The following is a 26,798-nucleotide window of genomic DNA, read 5'->3' on the forward strand; positions in this document are numbered from 1 at the left end:
TTAATATAGAACAAAAATATATACTTATTATTTTCAAATGAAGCTATTAATTAGATTAAGATGGCAATAATAATAAGATTTGGCGGCAATTGATAATGAATGGTTAAGAGGCGAGTTAATTAACTAGTAAGTTGTCCAGTTCCTCAATGAGTGAGTCTGTTGATCCCCCTGACCCCCCATCAGAACTAGATTTGCGCAGCTTCTTTTTGTCATTGATGCTGGAGGCCACAACTCTCTCTACATTCCCAGTTCCCCCGAAGGAGGATGGCTCGTACTTTCTGGCTTGAATGTCGAAGTCTTTGATCCGGACTCTGTTTCCAGTACGACGGGATTGAACTTGGACGTCACGAGGACTGCTTAATGTGGAACTGTTTTCGGACCGTGGGCTAATCTGACTGTGGCTACTGCTTGGTAATGTAATACTTCTTGGCTTGGAAAGAATTGGTTTGAGGCCAGTTGCAATTCGGTGCGCATTTGTAGACTTGAAAGGATCTTCAGGATCTGGAGATCTTCTGGTCAACGAACTTGGCCGCGGTGATACTTTGGCTCTTGGAAGACTACCATTAGAGTTGACACTGGCGTTTGATTTGTTCATGATGCTTTCACGTGGAGAACATTGAGGAGAGTTTTCGGCAAATGTCCGCGCAACTTTTGCTTTCAGCGCTTTGTCACGGAGGCGCGCAGACATATCGTCAAAGTCGCTCTGCGGAGAGTTTTTGGCAATCTTAGCGGCTATTGGATCTCTCGGAGAGGGAAGGAGACTTCCCGGATTGCTTGACGATGTCTTCAGAATTGGTTTCAAGCCCATGGAATTGAGAATGCTGCTTTGACTTGATCGGGGCGAGTTGATTTCAATTCTGGGAACGTCGCGGGGCGAATTAAAACCATCCCCTGAAATAACACTGCTGGGAGTTGAAGTTCTCGGTGGGAATATCGATTCCCGTGCGTTATTGATAATCTGAGCCCTGGGAATCAATTTAGGGTTCTCGGAGTTCAAAACCGTGGGCTCATTTTCAACCTTGATCAGTTCTTCTGAGGTATCATGTGACACATTTCCCTTGTCTTTGTTGGCATCGTCTGCGTCGGTTCCAAAATGTCTGGGTTTAGTCAGGAATAAAGTGTCAGTCTGTGTTGCGTTAGGAGTTGTTAACTTAGCTACTGTTTGTGTATGATTAGATTTGGTCCAGGTACTGTTAGTCTGGACATATTTTGGTCTGCCTGTAATGTTCGAATCGATTTGAGAGTCACAATTTCTGGTGTCTTTTGCGACTGTTTGTGTGATTTTGTTAAGATTAAAGCGAGTTGTGATTCTACGGTCCGTTTGGAATCCAGTCTCTTTCGTTTCTTTTAAGACCGTTTGCGCTTTACGATTGGCGACTTCTGTTCTGGGCACTTGAGAGGAACTATGTTGCATTTTCTTCACATCTGTTTGAGTCCAGTTACTCTGGATGTTGATAACCATCTGAGTACCTGTGTTGGTCAAGAGATTTGAGGCCGTTTGAGAAGGACTTTCATTAGTTGACACGCTAAGTGTTTGGCTCGTTTTAGAATAACTGTCTTTCGCAATTTCTACCTGGCAGCTCTTATTGCCAGTAGGAGTTGGTTGTGCTGCTAATGTTTGGGTTCCAATTTCGGTGGAGTTGTAGAACACCCTAAAAATGTTACAACTTGCAGCCGTAAGAAAACTGTTGGTTTTTAATTAAAATCCCCCCTCCCCGGAACATTCGAAAAACATATCAACGTAACTACCCAGTGAATGAAACAAAAGTTTGACATATTTTCTTAAAACGTCAAGCGTAGGGCTTGCAAATATTCTACAGGTTCATATTTTCGTGTGCGGCACAATCTGGTCATTTTATTCTGCCATGATAGTCATTTTTCTTAACCGTATTCTTGATTACGTGGCCAATGTTGGATTTTTCGAGCAAGTTTGCTCAATTTTGGCACTATTTTTCACAGTCCATGTTTAAAGAGTAGATTTATTAGCTTCTGTCGGAAAATTCTCATAGTAAGTGAATTCAGTTCAAACTTGATTCACAATTGGATATATCCGCGACAGAATTCCACGATGAATGTTTTTGGGGCAAGCGTGGGAAATATTGACAATACATGGTACCTAATTGCCACAGTCATTTCTTCTAGTGCTCATGCATCACACTTTTCCACCTTTTAAGTATCTAATAACTGAGATATTGTGAATTAGACTAAAATGAAAGAAAGCCTAGTTGGTGATTAATTTCAGAAATGTCCTACTCAATACTACTTTTGGATTAAAAAGACAATTAGCAGTTTCGCAATAACGCATAGCACTTCTTACAAGAACAATTAGGTCTATGAATTTGGTTTCAGTTGATACTAAAAAAATTCTGGCGGCAAAGTTTTAGGCTGATTACATGCTCAATATGATAGAATCGGGTCAGGTTTATCCGCAAATTACCGTTACAAAATGAAAACCTTTTATTAGATAAATGTGATCTACTTCTACATTTCATGTAGCTACTTTCTATCATGAATTGTTACACAAAGTGTAATATACTGCCAAAATAGTTTACTTGTTTTCACAGAACACAAATTTTATTTAAAATTCCGTTTTCGAACATTGATTACGTAATGCTCCGGAGTGTTTGTTCTCCAACACTAAATACTTGAAGAGCTTGTTCTCTGTGCATGATTTCTAAGACAATTTAGCCATTGAACTTCCTAAATTCAACAGAGTAATTCACAATTTAAGAAAAAAACAAAAGTTGTGAAAATTTCAGGATATATCTTTTCAAGTTAGTCTTTGTCATTGTCATAACCGTTTAGTTTTGGTTGGAATGTTTTCCACGACATGTCATGATCTCCAATTTCTCGTTAGATTGATTGCTATCAGATTGTGACATCCCCCCCCCACGGTAATTACTTTTAGATCAATTATATCCATGCAGATAGATTTAAGCAAAATCCTAAGAATGGAATTTGCTATGTGAGAGTTTCGATTTAAACAATTAAATTACGGACTTTAGTTCATCAACAAAATTGAGATAAATTGGAAAACTTTAAAACTAGAATTGTGAAAAATTTGTAAAATTATAGATGAAAATCAAAACACTTCGATGAAATTCATATAAAATGTTTTACATAAAATCAGATTAAGAGTGTTTGTTGCAATAACTCATTGTTTAATGAGATCACACACTGCTATTCTAATAAGAGAAAATTGTTATAAAATGAGATTGACAACGGTACAGAAAACGCCATTAATAATAAGAGTATTCTCAACAGTTTTGAACAAAAAGGCTTTATAGTTCAATGTAAAAATTAAACGCATAATTAAGCAATCAAATATTTTAGTTTCTTTTGAAATTTTTTAGAAGAAGCTAATGAACGAGAACGTGAAAAGGAACACTTTCACGATTCAAGTGATTCTGTTGAAAGTTAAAGTAATGTGAAAAAATAAACGAAGCTTAAATTAAACCTAAAGACTTATTACACTGATGTCATTCATCAGAATAAAAATATGTCCGAATATTTGACACCTTTTTAAAGCAAATTTAAAAATCTTATGCATTGGTTATTGAAATTATTTCAATCGTTTCTTAAATAAATTTAACTTGTTTACAGTTTTTTAACAGTTTTTTATTGATGCGCAAAAAATGTAAAGTTTCTATTCCTATTTAAATAATGGCAGTTGTGCGCTTCACCGCACGATAACTTATCCTTCGGCTTTGTCTTTTTATCAGTCAGCCTATTTGAACAAGTTTGTTTTAACGTGCAAACTTAAGGTTCGCTAAATATTCATGCATGCCCCTAACTGGAAGACGTTGGCTAGAAATAATTGTGAAATCTTTCCTGACTCTGTGATAGTTAGTTTGAAACTTTGGCTTCAAGTGTTCAGTGAATTCAATCAGAGTCAGGTCTCCATTATTTGTAGTTTTCTGACAGTAAAAAAAGGAACTTCAGAAAAGCCTTCAGAAAAAGATGTAGCCCCTAGTGAATAAAACATTTAAAAACTTGCAAAAAAGAATCTTGCAAATTTTGTATCCAACTTGCAAGATTCTTGCCAGATTTTGAATCCGACTTGCAAGATTCTTGCAAGATTTTGCATCCGACGTGCAAGATACTTGCAAGATTTGAATCCGCTCATCACTAGGGGCTCTACTTAAAATGTTTTCTGTGTATCTAGGAACTTACTTAGTTTGAGTTGCACTGTGTTGATTTGATTTAGCATCTGTCTGTGTTGAAGTGTCCTCTAATTCCTCCAGAGCAGCCCCCTGCTGTGCCCAATTCTCCTCTGTTGTGATGACCTTAGTCTGTGAACAAGCTTCACTCAGTTGAACTGTACCTCCTGCACTTGTCTCTTTAGTTTTTCTCAGACTTCCAATCTTTGTATCGTAAGTGTTCATTGATGCTTCTCGCCTTTCAAGTTTCTTTCTTAAAATTGGCGTGCTGTTGTGATCAATTAGAGACTTGGCTATCAACGCTTTATTCTCCTCTCGTTGCGATTCAGAGACATCGTCAGCGTCGATCTCTCTCACAAAGTCAGGCACTGCACCTTGAACAGATTCTTTAGACAAGTTGAAACTGCTCTTTTCCGGGTTTGCCATTACACCAGGCATAATCTCAGACAGTAAAACATCATCATCATCTAGAATGTCCGAATCAGCTTCCAACGCGCCAATTGAGCTGCCATCGCCAGAGAGCGAGTTACAATCCAAAGGTGTAATGTTCATATTAAGTGGACTAACTTTTTGTTTGAGACTCGCGGGACTCGAAGTGTTTTTGGGCTCTAAGAAGAGTAGCGCTTCGGTTCTAGTCTTTTTGTGATCCTGTAGTCTCTTATTCATTGTTTCGAGGAGGGACGAGGCGGTGCTTTGTGATCTAATTGCGAATAGTTGCTCAGGTTGGTTCCGTATTGATGCAGGTGAGTCCACAGACGATACTGTGGCACTGTCTCCTTGGTCTATGCTCTCAAATTCTTCACAAGGTGTTGTTCTTTCACCTGGAAACAAAAAGAATTCGCTCAGAATTGGCTTGTAGTTAGGTATATGTCCCAAAATACAAATGCAGCTATTATCTCCCACAGTTATTTAGTCAAACCATTGTTCTGATGTTGGAAATATTCAACAGAATAACAAAACTTTCTTTTTTCTTAAATTTTTGTTTCTTTTATTTATAATAGATGCTTTATCTCGATCAGAAAAAAGCAAATACGAGTTGAGAAGATCAAAAGGTGAAACATTTGAGACAGCTATCAGTTCTTCGATTTAAAGCTTTCAAAAAATTCGGTATTTGATCTGTTTTCCGAAAACAGAAGTTTCCAACTCGCTTCAATTTGGCTCGTGCTGTGCTAGGAAATAGAGGTCATTGGAAAAAATGAGAATCAGAGCCGATCACTTGCTTTTTATTGCTCAAACAATCTGGATGCTTGAAACTGAAGTACTACAATTGAAAGAAATGGCAAATTAATAATTTGTCGTCTCCTTATCTACGTTGTGGTGCCGGGTTATATTCCACTGAAGAAGGTCATTGAAGGGTTATATTCCACTGAAGAAGGTAATGACGGCCTTTGAAGGTCATGTTCAGGACGAAATGCCTGATTCCGAAAAGCCCAATGTACCAAAATACCCAAAATTTTGCCCTATTGCACGACTATTTACCATATGCCACAGCGAAATATGTTATGGCGTATTGATGTACATTTACCAAGTTTTAAATATGAGACTAGTTCATTTGGCCATGCCTCAGCAGCTCGTGCAACTCGATTTGGAACTATCGCAATCAAAGGGAGGATCAAATTATAAACGTATGCTTAATAAAAAAAGACGTGCGTGTGGTACCCACTTCCAACTTGTAATCGAATTTTTGAACGCAAATGTCAAAGGGAGAATAAATAGGTTATCATAGCATCGGGTATTTGGCAACATTGGGTATTTTAGCATTGTGTAAGTTGTCATGTAACCTAGATGGTTCTAGTTCTTTTCACCCCGATTCATTTAACCCCGCATATTTTAACACCACATCATTTAACCCCTCTATCGTTTAACCCCTCTATCATTTCACCTCTCTATCATTTCATCCCTCCAATTAGCACTCGACATTAAAAGCATGTTTTGTCATAATTAAGTGGTTGATAAATTGATCCCACATTCGGCTGTGATAGTTTCATATCAAGTCCCACGGGCCGCTGAGTCATGGCCATGGCAAGCGAGGCATGACCAAAAGATTATATTGCTAAATTAATAATCCTTATTTTAAAGAAAGATTAAAATCGGGGTGAAATGATAGAGGGGTTAAAAGATAGAGGGGATAAATGATACAGGGGTGAGTAAAACGGGGTTAAATGATAGGGGGTTAAATGAATAGGGGTGAAAAAGCGGGACACCAATCTACTTGTCAGTTTGCTATAGAGAACTAAAGTGTTTGTTAGGGCAAGTACTTTGTATTAAACAGTTTTTTGTTGGAGTCATTCTTAAACATATCAAAACTGATGTATGTCAGTAGTATACCAAAATGCACGTATTGTCACGGGGGGGGGCGTCCCCCCGTGACAAATCGTGCATAACGTTTTGTCACGGTTGGGGACGTCCCAACCCGTGACGAATCGTGCGGTACCTTTTTGAGGTCGAAAAATTTTGTCTCTCAATTTTGCCGGAAGGACAAAAACTTGTAAAAATTTTCTCGATTTGTGCCGGGAACAAAAACTAGTAAAATAGTAAGTTTGTGGGGGACAAAAACTTGTTAAATTTTTGTCAATTTTGTGCGGTGAGAAAAACTTGTGAAAATTTTGCCAAATTTGTTCGGTGGGCAAAAACTTACAATTTCTCCAGCTAATTTGTGCGGGGGATAAAAACTTGTTAAAATTTCATAGTTTTCTGGAATTCTTGGAAAACTTGTGAAATTTTTGCAATTTTTTGGGGTCCCTTAAGTTGATTTTAAAATTTAAAAATTCTTAAACCCTTTTTTAGTCAAAAAGAGTATTCATGGGTTTTCAAAAGACATAAAATTGACTTACCCTTTCTTTGTGTCAATCTCTTGATAAGTTTTATGTAATATAACTCCATTTAAACCAAAATGGAGTCAAATTTTGGTGGTTTTGATCCAATATCTGGTTTTAATTTGATAGTTTTATTGCCCATGTGTTATCCCAGATTAGGGAGTGTGGGCAGATTAGAAAACCAATAAAATTTAAGTGCCAGGGCTCCAAATTGAGAATTATTGTGTCCGGTATGAAATTTGCAGCGTCCAAGGTGAAAAGAATGCAACTCTGCAGAAAATATGAAGAAATATACGTATGAAAAGGACAAAACAAATGCTCGAAACTATATGAAATTTTCAAAAAAAGTACTGAAAAAGTGTTTGAAAGTGTGCGGTAAAGCAATTCATATACCACGTTTGTATGACAGGAGAGTTAAAAATCGAATAAAAAATAGTGTATTTTTAGAGTAAAAATTGTTGTTTTTGAACAATTTTATGCAAAATACTTCCTCAAAAAGCTATTCCGTTATGCACAAATTGTTTTGCATTGTAAATGACAACAAGTGCAGACCGGTAATTTGTGTAAAACAAGGTGTTTGAGGGATAATGCAAATGAGATCACGTAATATAGTGTAAAACTTGGGGAAAATTATAAAAATGACAAAATTTTAACAGGAAAAACTGATGTCCGACTGAACCTTACTGCGTAACTTAGGCAAAATGATAGAATGAGCAGTCTATTTCCCTTAAATACTTAAAGAAACTAACTTGTATTTTTTTGTGAATGAAATTCTAATTTTTTCGTTACGTTAATAAACAGTTTTCCTGTTCTGTTTTTGTTCTCCAAAACTCTTCATAGCACTAACAATAAATTAACTAAAGCTGTATGTCTACAGTGTTTATCAATTTTTATCTAATCTGCACTTGTTTTTTCCGACCTCTGATTGGTTGAAAGCTGACTGAAGATTAATCTTAGACTAGTGCATATGACAAAATATGATTTTGATTTTTGTTTGTTTTGCAAGTTTTGGTCTCGGCGTGTGTGATTGGTCGGCCGAGTTTTAGGAACTATTATGCCTACTACATGTGCCAACATATGTCTTCAATTTCCATAAGCAATTCAGTGTGGTCGTCTCAGCTTCTGTGATTGCTCAGTTGAGTTTAAGCTTTATTACTATCTTCCACATTTTTGAACACGTGTTGTGTTATTATCAAAGACATGGTGTGGTCTCTTTTCTTACCATAAGCAATTTAGTGTGATCGTCACCGCCTCTCTGATTGGTCAGTCGAGTTTAAGCTTTATCACCGTCTTGCACGTGTCTGAATACGTGTTGTTTTATTATCAAAGACAAGGTGTAGTCACAAGTTTGAGTTTGTGTTTAAAAAGAAAGTAGTATGTCGTCGTCTCAAGATTACTTTGATTTTCATCACGATATCGCATGTTCAATAGAATGTGTATACTGTTTACTGTGTATAAGGTAAAAGTGGAGTGGAAAAAAATTAATTTCAAGTGGAACAATGTGCGTTGAGACAAAAAACAGAAAGAAATGTTAGGCTATATAACACGGAACAAACAATACGAACAAAAAAATTTTCACACTAGAAGATCTGAGAAAAAGAAGAAACAATGTCTTTGAATGAGTATTAGAGGTTGATATCAAGCTTCCGTTTCTTTGGAGCAAAGCAAAGGCTCACTGGTGGCGTCTCAAGACTGCTGCTGGCAATTATGGAAACTTCCGCTACCTTGGGAGTTGAGGGAGTTGGCTTTGAGTCTGGTAGAGGAGAATTTGACCGATTTGAAATGTCTGGACTTTCGGGGCTTTTTGGAATCCGCCAGAAACTATCGATAATTTCCAGGTCCCTCCAATAGCCCTCCTGATTTTCGTATAGAGGAATCTTTTGATATCATAGTCGTGAAGAGTTTTCCTAACATTTTCATCTATCGTCTCTGGATTGAAAGCAAATTCTCTTACGTAGCCGGTAACATGTTCAATCCTGTACTGTGCTCCTTTCATCAGCGCCTTTTCAAATCTGAATAATTGGATGTAGTCGAAAATTACAATTGGTCGCGCCATGTGGTTAATTGTAATCCACTCGTTGTCCCGCAACTCTTGTTTCACAATAACGACTTTCTATTTTTTGTAAGTTTCATATGCTATTGTTCTCAAATCGGGATTTGCCGCTTCTTTCAAAAAATTGCCACCGGAGACATCTTCAAATCTTGAAGACAATGTTGCAATTAATGATTTGTTGTGGTAATTTGTCAGGTCGTGAAAACTTTTGGTCAGCTTTTCTATATAACCAAAAGATAAAACAATTTGTTCTAGAACTTAAGAATTTTGTATTAATCCTGTTTCGAGAATAATTAGATTGTTATCAAAAGTGGAGAAAGACAAAAATGAATGAGGAAAGACTGTGAAAAGAGTTTGCGAACAATTTTCAGTTTGATGTAGTGCAAAGATTTGGATTTTGTGAGCAACCAAACAGTACGCAAGTATTGAAAGAAAATGATTATTTGTGTTCAATTGTTTTTGCTACATGTTTAGGCGTGTTGCTTCTAAGTATAGCTCAAAAACATACCTGTCACGTAAAGCATAATAGTTGGATATATTTGGTTTTTATCTTAGCCAATCTTAAAACAGCAATAACTATACTTGTCGCGTAGAGCATAATAGTTGGATATATTTGGTTTTTATCTTAGCCAATCAAAATACAGCAAATGTTGAAATTTAACCTTAGTTCTAGTAAGGCGAAAGTAGAGTGACTACAGACAGTATACGAATGCGTTGTTCTATGTCTTATCATAACAAATTGGAGAATTCATGGATAAACAAAAACAACATGCAGTTAGCATTGCGGTTATTGGTTCTTAGTGTTTCAAACTATAAAATTTAAAACCCGATAAGTTAGTCTGTCGCTATTATTAGAATGACAAAATCTTATTCCCTCGTTGTTTAAAGATTGTTAATAATAAATGGTTTAGACTCTTCAGCGAAAAGCTTTAAAGACTTTGTTGAGTTGAAGTTTAGTAAGTGAAAAAAAAGACTTGGCATGCGTTTTGATCAACCAGTTCTTTTTAGAAACTGTTTGGAAAACATTCACGAGAAATATTTATCCATTTCTACATCTTATCCTGAAAAATCAGTAAGATTTACCTAATTCCTGGCAGCAAGTGAATATTTTAGTGAGTTGGACTCCTTTGATCATGATATTGCCCTAAAGTTGCGTCCATATGGAGGTCTAATTGGAATCGACAATTCATCTCTCGACAAGTATCTGAAAGTATCAAAAATTTTACGTTTGCACGCTATTTTACACGACGCAGTAGGTTTCATATACGAAATATATAACCAAGGACCTGGTTATTCTTATATGCTTCCGTGGAAAAGCAGCAACTGTTTTAGCGGGAATTTGTCGGGAATATTATTTTGCCTTTATATAAAGATTATTCATCCGTCAATTTTTTGCTTATTGGAATCCTGAGCAGCAAAACGGTTGTGTTAGACGTTGAAGGGTTTCGTCACAGAAAATAAAAATTTATTGTTAAAGAGTTTGGAAATTGTACTGAAGACTACCTTGACTGTGTGTCATTTTTTACCACCAACAAGTTATAGTGAGTTAACAACTCAACAAAAGCAATCTTTCAGTTGGTTGAGTAGAAATTTGCACGGCATTGATTGGGACATAGGAAATTATCCCTATATTTATCTAACACAAATAATTCAAAGCGTTCGCTTGCGGAATCCTGGTGCAATATTCTACGCTAAGGGAGCGGAAAAAGTTAAGTTTTTGTCAGAATTGTTTGAATGTCCTGTTAATGATCTCAATTCACTTGAGTGTCCTTCAATATCTGTGAACTATTTTACACAAAATTGTCAAAATCATTCAAAGGGCAAAAACATTTTCAACAAATATTGTGCAAAAGAAAAAGCCATTTTCTATTTCAACTGGTTAACCAATGAGAGAGTTCAACAATTTGTGCCTTGATTACGGGGGACGGGAATCCTCAATTTCCAAAGACGAAACCATAAAAACCGGAAATCAGTTTTTAAAGAGAAAAGTTAAATTGTTGCTGACTGAGGACGAAATTCGCTCATTCACTCATTTAGTGTATTATATTGAACCTTTTCTTCAGTGGAAAAAGCAGAATGTCAAAAAATCAACCCAGAGTCTGTCCTCCGAAACTCTTACTGATGTCGAAGCACCCGGTTGGTGAGGAAATTGACAAAAACGATCCTTCACTGCCAAAAGAGATTCAACACTTGGTGAAGGAAGAAAGAGTGCACAAAATTGTTTAATATAACAAAACTGAGAGACTCTCTGAGTGCTTTATGGTTCATATGAAAGACTTTCTAACTGAGTTTAATTGCTATGGGTCGTTTTATGTAAACTGATATCCAATTTATACTTTTTTAACAAGTTTTTATTTTGTGTTGAGATGGAGGGAGTAACAGTCGATCAAGTTGACGCTGTTGTAGAGGAAAATTATTTTGAAAAAAAAAGTAGCAGCAAATCGTCTTGGAAATTTTGTAACCAAACAACTTTGCCACGCTCGGAAGTTTTATTTTTTGTGCAAATGTTTGTTATTTTACTGCTAATATCACTTTGTATTGTGAAGTTAACCGTTTTAAAACCAAATTGTGAAGAAACCTCAGTTCGGATAACCATATTGTCAAGTTTAGTTGGATACATTTTACCAGGTCCAAGACTATGAATATAATTATATCTACGCAAGATAGAGTCTTCTTGGCCGTTGTAGGGCCCTCAGGTTGTGGCAAAACAGAGTTAATTTTCAAAATGTTGAGTGGAAACACATTTTACCCAAAATTTAACCACATTATATTTTTGGCCACTGCAGGGCGTCACAAAAAGATTATTGTTATATACTTAAAGCACAATCTTTATCAGCAGAGCAAGTGGTCTCGTACAATAGACTTGAACACATCACACATCCTTCTATTCAAATCAGCCCGCGATATTCAACAAGTCGAATTTTTAGGCAAGCAGTTAAATCTTGTTAAATTTTTAAAACATTGTTATCAATTGGCAACGAAAGAACCATTTGGGCATTTGGTTATCGATCTTGATCCAAAAACGTCTGATTGTTTGCGATATTGCTCAAACATAGTTGAACCCGGTCCTTCAATCTTTTATATACCATCTGATAAAGCAGAAACAACCCCTCTAAACAATGAAAGAGAAAAAATTATCTATATTGAAGCAAATGGTGCATTTGCAACCAAAACAGTTAAGGAAATACCTGCGCAATTGTGATAGTGATGTTATACTGGTTCTATGTGAATGTCTTCACAATTTCTTGCTGGGTCATGTTAGAGTGAAAGTAAGAGACTTAGAAAAATACGGACATATATTTGAAAGTGTTCTCAAGAAAAAGTCATCAATGGATAAACGACGAGCGCTTTTTCTAACAAAAACCGGTTCCGAATTGATTCAACTCATTATAAAATTTTGTTTCGTCCATTTGAGTTAAACCATGTCAACTGCTGAAGAATTTATTTTGATTCCCAAAAATCAGTTTATGAAAGAAAAACCGTATACCTCACAAAATCTAAATGATCCCAGTGTTCAGCATACCGGTGCTCAATTTTCCTTTTTGAACCATATGCGACCAAATGAAAACACTAAAAAAGAGTACCAGGAAATTTTAGATACTAGGGAAACAATTGATCTCACTGAGTTGTCAAAAAAACTGCGAACAAAATTCTTCAAAATCTTAACATTTTAGCGCCAGCGAAATTCACCAGGACAGAGAAAATAGTTATCCTCATTAAAGAGTCGAAAAAGGTTGTTATAGACCGAGATGAAAATTTCATCGACAGAACAGCAACAGGAATAAATGTCCCTATTTTTCTCTGTGATTTGCAGCAACCAACTAAAAAACTCAGTAATCCGGATTATTTTAAGATTCTTGAGGTCTTTAAAATAAAAACAACTTGGTGGTCAACAGAAATGCTAAAACTGCGATCCGGAAAAGAACTCAAAGAACTGCCAAATCAAAAAAGAAAAGGAAAACTATTTCGCCAAAAGGACTCAAGCACAAAGAAACCAGTCAATTACTTACAGAAGAATCCTCAGACGCCAGAAGTGGTTTCGAAACTTCGAAGGAAGACAGAACTCAGCAAGAGGAGAAGGACTGGGAGTCTTTCGACGAATGAGAAAAAATTGCTTAGTTGAAATATACGAAAGGTCCCGCAGCATACGGAAGCGTAAAAAATCTACAAAGAATCACAAACTTGAAACCAAGTAAAGTGAAATTGTTCCTAGAGGGCAAAAATGCCCACACAAAACATAAGAAATATTTTAAAAAATTTCCAACACTGAAGGTTATTGCCTACGATATATGCAAAATTTGGTCGCTAGACTTGGCTCATGTGGATAAATTAGCAAAAGAGAACAAAGATGTAAAATATTTATTGGTTGCGGTGGACTGTTTTTCACGTTATCTAAGAGTCGAACACTTGAAATCAAAGTACGCCACAACAACAGCAGATGCGTTTAAGAAAATGATAAAGAACAAGCGACCTAAAAAATTGTGGGTAGATGCTGGTACAGAATTTAAGGGCTCTTTCAGCACTCTATGTCAGAAAAATGAAATCGAAGTTTATAAAACTTTCAGCGAGAAAAAATCAGCATTTGCGGAAAGAAATATACGATCGCTCAAGAATTTGATATACAAGTTTTTAGAGGACATACTCGTATATTAATCAATTGCAGAGCTTTGTACAAACCATTATCTCTAGAGTCAACAGAGTAACGAATTTGGCGCCGAATAAAGTGACAAAGAAAGACATTCCTTACTTGATATCTTTAATATTTAATGATTCAGCAAATCTAGTGCGCCGACCAAAGTTTGACGTTGGGAACTTTTTACGAATATCAAAAGCGGATCTTCCTTTTAGAAAAGGATACAAGCAAACATTTACCAACGAAGTTTTTGAGATTTACGACATACCTACAACAAATCCCCCTACTTATAGTCTCATTGACGCATCCCAAGAGCCAGTCAAGGGAAAATTTGATGAGTTGGAGTTGGTCAGAGTTAGAGACAACAGTAGTGAAATAACAAAACATGAATGAATTCACGGTTCACTTAGTTTCATCAGCCTCTATGAATATTTTTCCTCAAAACACCTTGTCCTCATTCAAAAATTATTTCAATAAAGAAATTAATTTGGAGGGGGATTGGCGAGTTGCACTAAGTGAAATTATCTTCCCGGCAAAAATAAATCAAGTGAACAAAAGTGATTTAAAGATATTTTCTTCTGAAGGCCTTAAGTTTTATGAGAAAAGTATTCCATTTGATGCTGTCTCCAGACCAAACGGAGGAGAACGAGCAAATATTGGAACTGGTTCCTATGAAAACTGTGACCATCTTTTGAGATCTCTAAAAACAGCTACTGGATCGCCTCATTTTGACTATCAATTTAACAAAATCAACGGAGTTTTTTTTCCTCTTTTTTGGTAAAAACGAAAGAATTACTTTTCCGGATAACAAAATTCCAAGCATACTAGGTTTCAACGGTATTCATGATGGGTCTGGTTATCATATTGAATACAAGATGTTAGACACTTTTGAAAATCTGATCATGGCTGATGACGAAGAAAAAACTTTTGTTGGCGATTATCCTTTTGATTTGTCTGCAGGGAAGCAACTAATTTTTATTTAGGTTAACATAATTGAGTATCAATACGTAGGTGGTACTCAAGTTCCTCTTATTCGAGTCATTGAGTCAAAACAACGACTGAAAAACGGTAGCCCCTGCGAAATAGTGCCAACAGACAGAATTGTTTTCAGCAATTTGGAATACAAAAAGTTACTATCAAAAAATTTTCAGTCAATTGAAATTCATTTGCGAACAGAAACTGGAGAATTAGTTCAATTCGCTGGAACAGGAAAAGTTATTTTGACTTTAAATTTTAAAATATTCGACTAAATGGAAGCCTACTATCAACAGCAATCGGTGTCTCCATACTTTTCAGGACACTATCGCCAACGAGGAAGTGGTTTTGGGGCTTTAGTAGCAGGTATTGGCAGAGCGGCATTACCGATTGCAAGAAAGTTTCTTTGGCCTGTAGCCAAAAAAAAATGGACGTGAATGAATTGTTCAAGCAGCGCCTGAGCTGGTAGAGGTTGTTGCAAAGAAAAAGTTTTCAAAACAAGCTTTAAAATCGACTGTGCAATAAACTGTAAGAAAACAAGTGGGCGGATCAAAAACAATGCGTAAATTAAAAACCAACGGTGAAAAGCCAAAACAAAGCATTCGTAAGAAGAAGCCTTTGACGAGAAGTCGGTCAAATTTCTTTTCTAAAGTTCAAAATGATTACTAATTTACTGCCCGCAGAGGCAACACACACCACACTTGATTTGTTTGAAAAACATCCTCTGCTTATTAGTTCTGACAATGCTTTTACTCAAAAAGTCGGACCATCATATTCACCGGACGGTCCAATGCTTGAGTTTGAAGTTTTGGGTGACAGGAACAATTTCATATATTTACAGAAACTTCTGCTTGAAATTAAATGTAAAATTTCCCGAAACAATGACGGCGATTTAAAAACAGGAACTGATGCTACAAATACAGACGCGCCATACTTTAGCAATAATGCATTACATTCTTTATTTTCAGAATGCACTGTATCTGCTAACGGTGTCAAAATTTCCAATACAAACGGAAATTATGCGCACAAAGCATTCATTGAAACCGAATTTTCTTCATGAAAAACTGCAAAAAACGCCTGGCTAGTTTGTCAGGGATATTATTACGAGGATGAGCCAGCTAAAATTGAAGGCACCGACGGTCGCGCGGACGACGTAGCGGCCAGAAAAGCTCTTGTTATTAATTCCCAGGAAAACTATTTTATTGGAAAGCCGGCGAGTGATATTTTAACTTGTGATAAACACTTACTTAGTGGTGTTACTCTGCAAATTTTATTTAGAAGGTTTAGATTTCATTTAGATATTGCTGTAATTTCAGAGTCAAACAAAGATTACAAAGTCAAAATAATTGAAGCTAATCTCTACGTTAGAAAAATGACAATAGCGGATCATGTTTTGACGGCAATTGAAAAACTCTTCTGAAAACACCTGCCGTGTATCGCTATACAGAAGTATTACCAAGAACTTTTTTAGCTACAACTGGAATAAGAAGTTGGAGCCATGAGGATTTTTTTCGAAAGAACTTGTACGACGTATGGTAATTGCGATGGCAACAAATCAAGCATACCTCGGAACTAATCGCACTAATCCTTTTCACTACCAGAAATTCAATTTGAGCCAAATTGTTGTTTATCGAAATGGTCAACCTATTGTTGGAACTCCGGTCTCAACAACTTTTAACCACCGCATTTACTTCAATACTCTGGAAGCCCTGAATTTTCTTGACAAAGGTGGGCATGGCATAACTCTGGACAATTATCCCAATCACTTCATTCTAGCTTTTGATTTAACATCAACGCAAGAGGCTTCTCATGATTTCATTCATCCAGAACTTACAAATTGCTCAATTTCAGTTCAGCTTACATTCGACGGAGCATTGGCAGCCAACGTAGAAATTCTATTTCTGGGTGAAAGAAGCTCAACATTTTATGTTAATTCGGAACGAAAGGTGACAAAAAACTCGATTATCACCTACCCCACAGATGGATAGTGATAAGAAACGCTATTTGTCGGGAAAATGTATTCATTTGAAATATTATTTTTATGGAGTTTTGCAGCGGAAAATTTCCCAAAGTTAACAAGAGAAGGGTTTATCATAGTCAATGCTTCACCGTCGCAACATGCAGGAAGTCATTGGATGGTTCTTTTGTTTCACGAAAACAAGTTTTATGTGGCAGATCCGCTTGGAATCCCGATACAAAACTACCAATTATTGTATTGCCGGCTGATAAAATTTTACAATGAAGTAACTCAAATACTCAAACTTAAGCAAATTCAAAATCAAAACTCAAAACTTTGCGGTCTTTTTTGCATTTATATTGCACATGTGAGGTTTGGTTATGAATATCCTTTGATGTTGAATATGAACGATAATGATTTGCTACGCTTTGCTAATCATTTGCTCTAACATTTCTTAATTAACTTTTTTTTTGCTCAATTCTTTCTTCAAAGACAAGAGAACAAGACCATTGTTAATTAAAAGATTTCGATTCAATATTAAAATTTATCAAAATCAAACTATTATCAACATGCAAACAACCATAGCCACTATTTAATATATCAAGTATTTTGGAAAGCTCACCGTACATACCACCATTATAAATACTATAAAATCTATCAATCGTTCAAGTAGGTAAAAAGTCTGTTTGCGTTTGAACATCCTGTGTCATTATCATGTTTACATTTAGTAATTTTTTCTTAGATTTTGAAACAGCTAGATTGTGCTGGTCGTTGTAACTGGCTGCCTCTTGAAGCTTTTCCATCACTTCGCCATAATGCACTATCTGAGAAGACCCCCGAATGAGCAGTTGAAAACAAGTGAGGAGACATGGTATTGTATATGGTTTAGAAGAAGTATCCTTGAAGGACTGCGGTAATTGATCAACAGCAGCAAGGACATGGTAATGAAATTGTTGTATTTTGCAATGATCTTCATTTTTGTGCTGACTGTATGCGAAGTTTTTTATAAGATTAGAATCAAATTGAGGCTCATTATTGCAAATAAAATATCGAAAAAGTTTTTGGAATTGTCGAAAATATTTAGTTGTACGTTCAAACATTGCTTCAACCATTTTCATTTTCTATTTAATTCTCTTTATCACTCTCTGAGGCTTTTTTTAATTTTTGAATCTGCAGCTACGATTTGTTCCATTCGTTTCTAAACTGGAACCAGGCTGTAACTTCCTTTTGCCAGAGCTGCTCTGCTCGTTCGCAAACCTTGAGAGAGTTATTCTTCTGATAGCACCAATATTTTCTCCCATTTGCTCCAATTCCTGCATAGAGAGAGTGAGTTTTTGGTTGAGACGAAATTCGTTGTCTCCGTTTTCTTTTTTGAAAAGTTTCAGCGATATATAAGTACCAGTATTATCATATGTTTTCACACAGGCAACTACATATCGTTTTTCAGAACGCGCTATATCGTGATAAAAATAGTAATCTTGAGACGACGACATACTACTTTCTTTTTAAACACAAACTCAAACTTGTGACCACACCTTGTGTTTGATAATAAAACAACACGTGTTCAAACATGTGCAAGACGGTAATAAAGCTGAAACTCGACTGACAAATCAGAGAGTTGGAGACGACCACACTGAATTGCTTATGGTAATAAAAGAGACCACACCTTGTCTGTGATAATAAAACAAACGTGATCAAACACGTGCAAGACGGTGATAAAGCTTAAACTCGACTGAACAATCAGAGAGGCGTTGACGACCACACTGAATTGCTTATGGAAATTGAACACATAGGTTGGCACATGTAGTAGACATAATAGTTCCTAAAACTCGGCCGACCAATCACAAATGCCGAGACCAAAACTTGCAAAACAAACAAAAATCAAAAACATATTCTGTCAAATGCACCAGTCTAAAATTAATCTTCAGTCAGCTTTCAACGAATCAGAGGTCGGAAAAAACAAGTGCAGAGTAGATAAAAATTGATAAACACTGTAGACATACAACTTTAGTTAAGTTATTGTTAGTGCTATGAAGATTTTTGGAGAACAAAAACAGAACAGGAAAACTGTTAATTAATGTAAAGAAAAAATTAGAATTTCATTCACAAAAAAAAGTTAGTTTCCTTAAGTTTTTAAGGGAAATAGACTGCTCATTCTAACATTTTGCCTAAGTTACGCAGTAAGGTTCAGTCGGAAATCAGTTTTTCCCGTTAAAATTTTGTCATTTTCATAATTTTCCCCAAGTTTTACACTATGTTACGTGATCACATTTGCATTATCCCTCAAACACCTTGTTTTACACAATTTACCGGTCTGCACTTGTTGTCATTTACAATGCAAAACAATTTGTGCATAGTGGAATTGCTTTTTGAGGAAGTATTTTGCATAAAATTGTTCAAAAACAACAATTTTTACTCTAAAAGTACACTATTTTTTTCTCGATTTTTAACTCTCCCGTCATACAAACGTGGTATATGAATTGCTTTACCGCACACTTTCAAACACTTTTTCAGTACTTTTTTTAGAAAATTTCATATAGTTTCGAGCATTTATTTTGTCCACTTCATACGAATATTTCTTCTTATTTTCTGCAAAGTTGCATTCTTTTCACCTTGGACGCTGCAAATTTCATACCAGACACAATAATTCTCAATTTGGAGCCCTGGCACTTCAATTTTATTGGTTTACTAATCTGTCCACACTCCCTAATCTGGGATAACATATGGGCAATAAAACTATCAAATTAAAACCAGATGTTGGATCAAAACCACCAAAATTTGACTCCATTTTGGTTTAAATGTAATTATATTACATAAAATTTATCAAGAGATTGAAACAAAGAAAAGGTAGGTCAATTTTATGTCTTTTGAAAACCCATGAATAGTCTTTTTGACTAAAAAAGGGTTTAAAAATTTTAAAATTTTAAAATCAACTTAAGGGACCCCAAAAAATTGCAAAATTTTCACAAGTTTTTCAATAATTCCAGAAAACTCTGAAGTTTTTATTCCCCGCACAAAATAGCTGGAAATGTCGTAAGTTTTTCCCACCGAACAAAGTTTTTGTTCCCGGCACAAATCGAGAAAAAATTTACAAGTTTTTGTCCTTCCGGAAAAATTGAGAGACAAAATTTTTCGACCTCAAAAATGTACCGCACGATTCGTCACGGGTGGGGACGTCCCCACCCGTGACAAAACGTTATGCATGATTTGTCACGGGGGGGACGTCCCCCCCCCACCGTGACAATACGTGCATTTCGGTATACTACTTATGTCAGCATTAAGAAATATTGATATGCTCGATTTTAACTGTAAGGAATTGTCAGAGAGTTTGGTTAAAAACTCATAGAGCCCATTGAACTAACTGTTAAACGAAAAATTGCGAAATAAAATATTGTTGTGATATTTTTGCTTCAGCGGTACTATTTTTTGCCGTTAGAGATAGTAGAGTGTTGCTGAGTTGTTTGATTGAAGTTTTTTTGGCTACAATTTTTGATTAAATTTTCAAAATTCAAACTTTTCATCAAAAATGGCACAAAATATGTTTTTTGGTCCATTTTGTTAAAGTTTACCAGACTAAGTGACCTAGAAACCCTAACACAGACTCCCCAAGGACATCAAGAGCGCTAGTTGCAATTAGAGCGCCGTATGAAAGTCTTCTGCAATTAAAGTTTTGCCGTTTTTTGCACATTTAACTCGATAGTTATACAAAATTCATCTTCTTTCTTTTCAATATTTGAAGAATTCAACTCAACAATTGCTCGAATTCGCAAAAACTTGGAACACATGGTCGGTTTGCTGGCCGCGCGACAGAATCAAGGAGGGGTTCGATAATATAATGGACTCTTAGAATCATAGACTTTTTAGTTTTTATTTTGATGATGTCTTTTTCAAAATATTTTGCTTTTGTTTTTTAATGTTAATTGCTAACAATATTTTATATTCATGGCTCCATTAATGACAGCTCCAATTTACCTAAATTTGAGGCCGATTGTAGATACAGTTTGTTTTCAGAGAACCAAAGGGTTTTTATGGCTTCGAGGAATTGTTTTTGTAAAGTTTAACTGAATTCTTGTCTTTTGCCTTCAATTGTTATTCTTTTGGCAGTCTGATTTTTAAGATTAACCACTCAATGATGTAAATTTCTTCCTCAAGAGGTGGAAGTAGACCTTTTGTATTCATTCCGTTTTTACCTAATTTCTCTTATGTTATTGAATGTATTTGTTTTACGGAAGTTTCTGTGATTTTTTTGAACTTATCAATTTTTCATATTATTTTAATCAACATTTTGCTTATTCTCAGAAAGTACAGGTCAACCTTCCCTCCTTAGAGATTAAAAACTAATTTTGTGGCCAATTGTCCTAACAGAAGAATTTCTTTCTTTCGGTACTACGAGTTTTCTTACAAAAATTTCTGATTTTTGCGCTTAATTGCCCATTTTTGCTGTTGTTTTTGTTTCTTTTGTAAATTGTCACATTATTTAAAAATCTAACTGAAAAAAGTTACAACATTTGAAACTGAATTTAAGTTTTGTTTTCATAACATATGGTTTGAAGGGCTGCGACCCCATTCTCTTGCAGAAATTGGTAGAGTTTTTTATTTTTGCCCTTTATTTGTTGTTAATTTTTGTTGTCATATGCCAAACATTGTGTAATTACTGGTCTGAGTGGCCAATTATAGATAAACAAATGAATTTAAATAACTGATATCGGTAAATAACTAGTGGCTATTTTGACTTTCGAATTAAATTACTAAAAAAAGGGTAATAATATTCTTCAACTTAGCCCTTTCTGTTCTAGTTTGCGTTTTTTCGTATTTTACAATGCTGTATCATATTCGTTATTCGTATATCCACCTCATTATTTAGAGTTTTTTAGTGTTTTGTTGAATCCAACAATAATTTTTCTATTGTTCAAACGTTTTAAATGATGTCATCAGGGCTTAGACAATTTGTTTCAGAAGAATTTTGTGAAGTTTAGATATTATTCAGTTTTTGTTGTTCTTTTTTGGTCATTTTGTGATAGTCGCTTTACAAAAGATGTTATGATGATCAAAGGAGACAAAAATGAAGAATTTATATTCTCGCGGTTAATATCTTATAAATTTAATGGCTTCAAAACTGTGGCTTCGTAAAGTTGTTTGTGAAACTTATTAGTTCAGCTTGTATTTAATATTGTTTCATAGTCTCAAGATTAAGTCTCATTAATAACAGTCGCAATTAGTTTTCCGAGTAGTTGCAAGACAAACTTTCGACTTTTTTAGTCGAAAGCTTTTGTTGGCTATGAAAATATTTGTTTTTAATTTAAAAAAAGATAGATTTTTGAGATCAGACAACTTTATTTCTGTTAAATTGTAGCTAAGCATCTCTATACAAATCACACCATTTATCTTTCGAAATACAATTTGCCCTTCTTGATGGTTTTTTCCTCAAATTGTCTTTGTTCGTGGAACAATCAGTTTTCATAAAACCAATTTTCGTTGTTTTTGCAAATTTGCACCTTTTTTGTAGGTTTTTATTTTCTTTTCACAGTATCACAATAATGGGCGGCATTTGACTTGCAAATGTTGTCACCTGCAGATTTTTACTGTTTTTGGTGATCGGCTTAATATTTAATTGATTGGGGGGACATCGTTTTCGTGCATAATTTTGCCTGCAAATTTTTCGTTTTTGCCTGTATTTGTCGTTCTTTTTGTAGTCGTATGACATAGCCTGGATAATGAAAGGCATCAGTCGCTCTCTATTGAGGTATAAACGACTTTCTCGATGATTTCATTTGATGCGTAATATTTATAATCAGTTCGAATTTAATTCTTTTTTTAAAAAAAACAATGTTTTAATAAGATTTGCCGCTTTTGCTCATTTCTAGTCGAATTGTTACTAAGACGCATTGAGGAAAAGTCCCATATTTTGTTCCAAAAAGTACTGGTTAATCTTTATAGCTAAAATTTTATCTGATGCCATTTTGATTTGTTTATAAGTGGTTTTCAAAAAATGGACAAGGAGATTTGGTCGTAAATAATTTTTGTAACTATTTGATTTTTATTACCGACTTTTCTGTTAGTCATATTATTGCAGTCACAGGTCTCATAGGCCCTATAGAGTAGACTGTTTTTTTTATTTTCTTGTTTGTTGAACGATATGTTGATATGTTAACTTTTTTTATCTCTTCCTCATTTGGTAGATAATTAAGTGAAAAATGTAGATGAGCGGGGTCGGAACTTAATGTGCGAACGCACATTACCGAGCCTCCTTGTTCTACTTCGAAAACCGAAAACGCTGGGCACTGGGGACAATATATCTATGGGTCGGAAAAGGAAGCGGAGAGGGGCCCTAGTCGGCAAAGGGACGGCATTTTTCGACACAATGCTTTTTTCCCATGTAGCTCATTTTCAAAGCAAAAGCAGGACCAAAAGTTTTGAGGTTGTCCCATTGGGTAGTGATTAAGATCAATTTGTAAAAAATGTCAATTATTATCCGACCTTTTGCAATTTACCACCAAATGGCCTATAAATTTGTTTTTACATTCTTATAAACACCAAACAGTTGAGGGACCAATTTTTCAAATCTCTACAAAAAGAAATTTTAAATTAATAAAATATTAATAAAATTGAAAAATGAACAAAATTAAAGCAAATTTTTAGGGGTCATCATACTGGTGTGCGAAATTAGGAGAAAATATACAGTTTTACAAATCAAGCTCTCCAAATGATAATCGAACCAATATTTTGAAAAGGGGGACAAGCTATTAACAGTAGCAAGTAAATCAAGATAAATTGAGTCTCGAAAAGTTCAATTAATAGCTTTTTTCAAAAAAAAAAATGAAAAATTTTAAGAGTTATTAGGATTTGCTTATTTGCATAAATAGGCATCCTAAAGCTAGTGTGGCATTCTTGCCAAACCATACTCAAGAGGAACGAAAACAAACTGGCAGCTGCAAGGAAACTTGACTATTCAAGCATTTTTTACAAATTCCCACCAAATTCTTCACCAATCATTTCGCTTGTCGCGTCTCAAAATTCTACGACCAAAATATTTAAATGAAAAAGTTTTTCAAATTTACAATCTTCGAGCAAAATATAGAGGATAACTGCTGATGTGCTTAATAATGAAAAATTGATTATCATCGTTAACGGGATAAAAAAGCTTAAACAGCAATTTTTGAGAACATTTGTTAATTTTCACAATAATGAGTTTTGTATCTGGGCAAATATCAACATTTTCAAATATCAACACTTTCAAAGTAAAACTTTATTTTGAAAAATGTTTTCAGCCGACAAAAACCAATTGCAAAATGCAGCAGGCAAAACAATATTCAAAACAGAAAAATGTTTGAAAAACTAATTTAAATAAAACCAAGAAGCATGTTAATTATGAGGTACACTTCGAGGTGCTCTCGCAATTATATTTCATGATCATTTTATGACAAGCTGCTTGTGAAAAGTTATTGTGGTTCAATGAAATCCTAAACGCATTAAAGCAGCGGAGTTGTTTGTAAATGAACTATGAATGTCTTAAACATCAAATATTCTGTTTGCCGGTCGTGTTATGTCAGGAAAAAAGAACTCTTCCGACTTTTATTTGATGTGTGGCGGTCAATAATATGGAGCACGAGAGTGACATGAAGATGGTTATTTACCCCGCATAGGTGATTCCCATCAGTAATTGACATCATACAAATATTTGGTATGGATGCATTGAGGATTACTTACCGTGACCGATATCGGTTTGCGATACGGGTTGATGAGGCTGCTCAGCTGTGTCAATGAAGGGAAAGATTGCAGTCTCCTCCGCCAGGTTCTCCTCAGAAGAGAGTGTGTCCGCAGAATTCTCTCTGAAAGACACTCCTCTTGAGGACAGTTTAGAATTAGTTGGCGAAACCCAATTGTTATTCCAAGAGGGAAGAAACAAAGATCCAGCTTTCACTGTGGTCGTGGTTGTCTGCTGGTCCAAAGAGGTGCCAGCTCCCATTGATTTTAGTCTGGAGCTGTTTTGTGGTCGCGTTGCGTCTAATGAGTCGGTTTTGTCGCCTACTGACCTCTGGTCACGCTCCGAAATAGGAGGTGACCCAGCACTGTCCAGTTTGGATGGGATCCGTTGGCTAAAAGTCTGACTGCCTGGTTGTTCCGGATGTTTTTCTGTACCTGCAAATACCTCAGCACATTTGGCTTGAAGGGCAAGTCGTTTCAGGTTCTCCATCCGCTGTGTGAATGGGTGGTGGGTGGTGGGTGTAGCACGGGAATGACTTGACAGTGGGTTGTTCTCTGCTTCCCCCAGTCCTAATAACACAAGGTAGTGTAATCACATCACCAGATTACCACCCCAACTTTCCTTTTAGTTAAAATTGGTTGAGCCAAATTCTTTTCATACTCAAATCTTAGCCGAGCGTAATTGCTTTCATAAATAAACTTAGTCAGCAACTGCAAATACTTAAATATCATATAACTGGCCGTATTTTGACCAAAATTTCAGATGAGCATTTTTAAACCATTTTAAGGGAGTGGCCATTCTCAAATATCTATTTTGTTAACCAACTTTAAAGAATTATAATCGCAATATAATTTCAATTAAAATGTTGAACTGATCACATAATTTTTTTTTGATAAAAGAGTAGATGTGAAATGACATTCACATGACATGGCCAATGTCGGATTTCCCGAGTAATTGTACTCGATCTTGTTATTATTTGCCACGGCCATGTTTTAATATTAGAGGTATGAGCGCGTGTGGAAGTTTGTGACAATAATCGAGTTTAGATCACATTTGGTTATACTCGTCCAAATTTTCTAGATGCGTGTTTTTAGGTCTAAAGTAAAGAATAGTGCTTATATTTTGATACCCTTTTCCGCGCTATAAGTAACTCATTTCCATACATCAGTATCTGATAACAAAGATAGCATCAATAAGACCGAATTGAAAGAAAGCAAATTTGGTGGTTAATTCCAGAAATTTTCCTCTCGATATTGATTAAGAAGACAATGAGGAGTTTGCAAGGGTATCTATATCACTGTTCAACAGAGCAATTAGGTCTTTGAATTGGGTTTCAAGTAATTACCAATAACTTTTGCGCAATAAAGATACAAACGTATTGCATGCTCAAAATCGTTGAATGGGGTTACAATTTTCACAATTTCAGTAACTGTTTGTTAACGTGGAATAATGGTTAAGCAAGTTAAAATTTGATGACGATATAATGTCGCTCGTTTCTACCAAAATAATTACTCTTCATGTTTGTCTTTTTGGACAATGGCCGGGTAATCACTTTTGCTTTCCGCTTTTCAAAGCTTCCTGCTTTCATAGTTTTTTACTAAAGTTTAACAAAGAAGATTCAACAAAGTTAGCAGAATCAGCATTATCAGAACAATTAAACTTTTCAAAAAGCATTTTTACTATTAAGAATTTTGTTAAGTGTTTATTAGTTTTTTAAAATAAGAAATTAAAGCTCTCTGAAACAAGTTTGAAAACAAAATAGATAAGGAGCAAAAGTTTACGATCACTTACTGCTTCACAGCAACATTTTATAACAATGAGTAACTGAAAAAACCATGGATTAAAATGTATGCAAACCAAAAACATTGAGATTTCAACATATCTATGTAATTTTAAACTAAATGATATTTAATTCAAACTAACATAACTGGATAGCTAGTAGGAAGCAATTTTTAATCACTAAAACAAAAAAGAGAGAATGAGAACAAAATTCACAAGATGGCGAACATAAAATTAACTTTTTTATTTAAATTTTGATTGTGCCATTTTTTGCTTTTTGATTGATAATTTTGGAAGTACATCAATCGAATATTGACAATAAAATAGACATTATTTATCTTTTTTCCTTTTTCAGTATTTATTTCTTTTACTCTTTACTCTTTATTACTTTTTATTTACTATTTATTACTTGTCAACAATTTTTTTCTGGCTTCTATTTGCAAGCTTGTAGTACCTTCTCTGGTCTCAATTTAAAATATATCAATAAGAAAAAGGGCAGCTGAGAACAGGCTACTGTAGGCCTAATGCTGTTCCGCTGTGATTACGCATGAACCAAAATTATTATATTAAAAAAATAGCAAACAAAAATGACAATAATCCTAAAAGCTCAAAGAAATGGAAAAATATTTGACACATTTTTTTGCTCAAAAATTAGATAGATGTTTGAATAAGATTTATGTAACCCATTTTCATTTTCAGTTTAAGAAAAAACTGTGCGCG

General features: G+C 35.2%; 1 protein-coding gene across 1 annotated transcript in view; it reads right to left on the minus strand.

Moving 5' to 3' along the window:
* Positions 1-26,798, minus strand: part of LOC142339522 (uncharacterized) — a 27,913-nt gene continuing 1,115 nt past the window's right edge. Inside the window, exons 2-4 of the mRNA XM_075389619.1 lie at positions 24,302-24,868; positions 4,174-4,981; positions 1-1,652 (exon numbers count right to left, since the gene is read on the minus strand). Of these exons, the coding sequence (XP_075245734.1) occupies positions 116-1,652; positions 4,174-4,981; positions 24,302-24,868 (2,912 nt within the window). The 3' untranslated portion in view covers positions 1-115. The remainder of the gene's footprint in view (positions 1,653-4,173; positions 4,982-24,301; positions 24,869-26,798) is intronic.

This window comes from Convolutriloba macropyga, chromosome 5 (genome assembly GCF_964194025.1).
Source record: "Convolutriloba macropyga chromosome 5, txConMacr16.3, whole genome shotgun sequence".
NCBI classification, from domain to species: Eukaryota; Metazoa; Xenacoelomorpha; order Acoela; family Convolutidae; genus Convolutriloba; species Convolutriloba macropyga.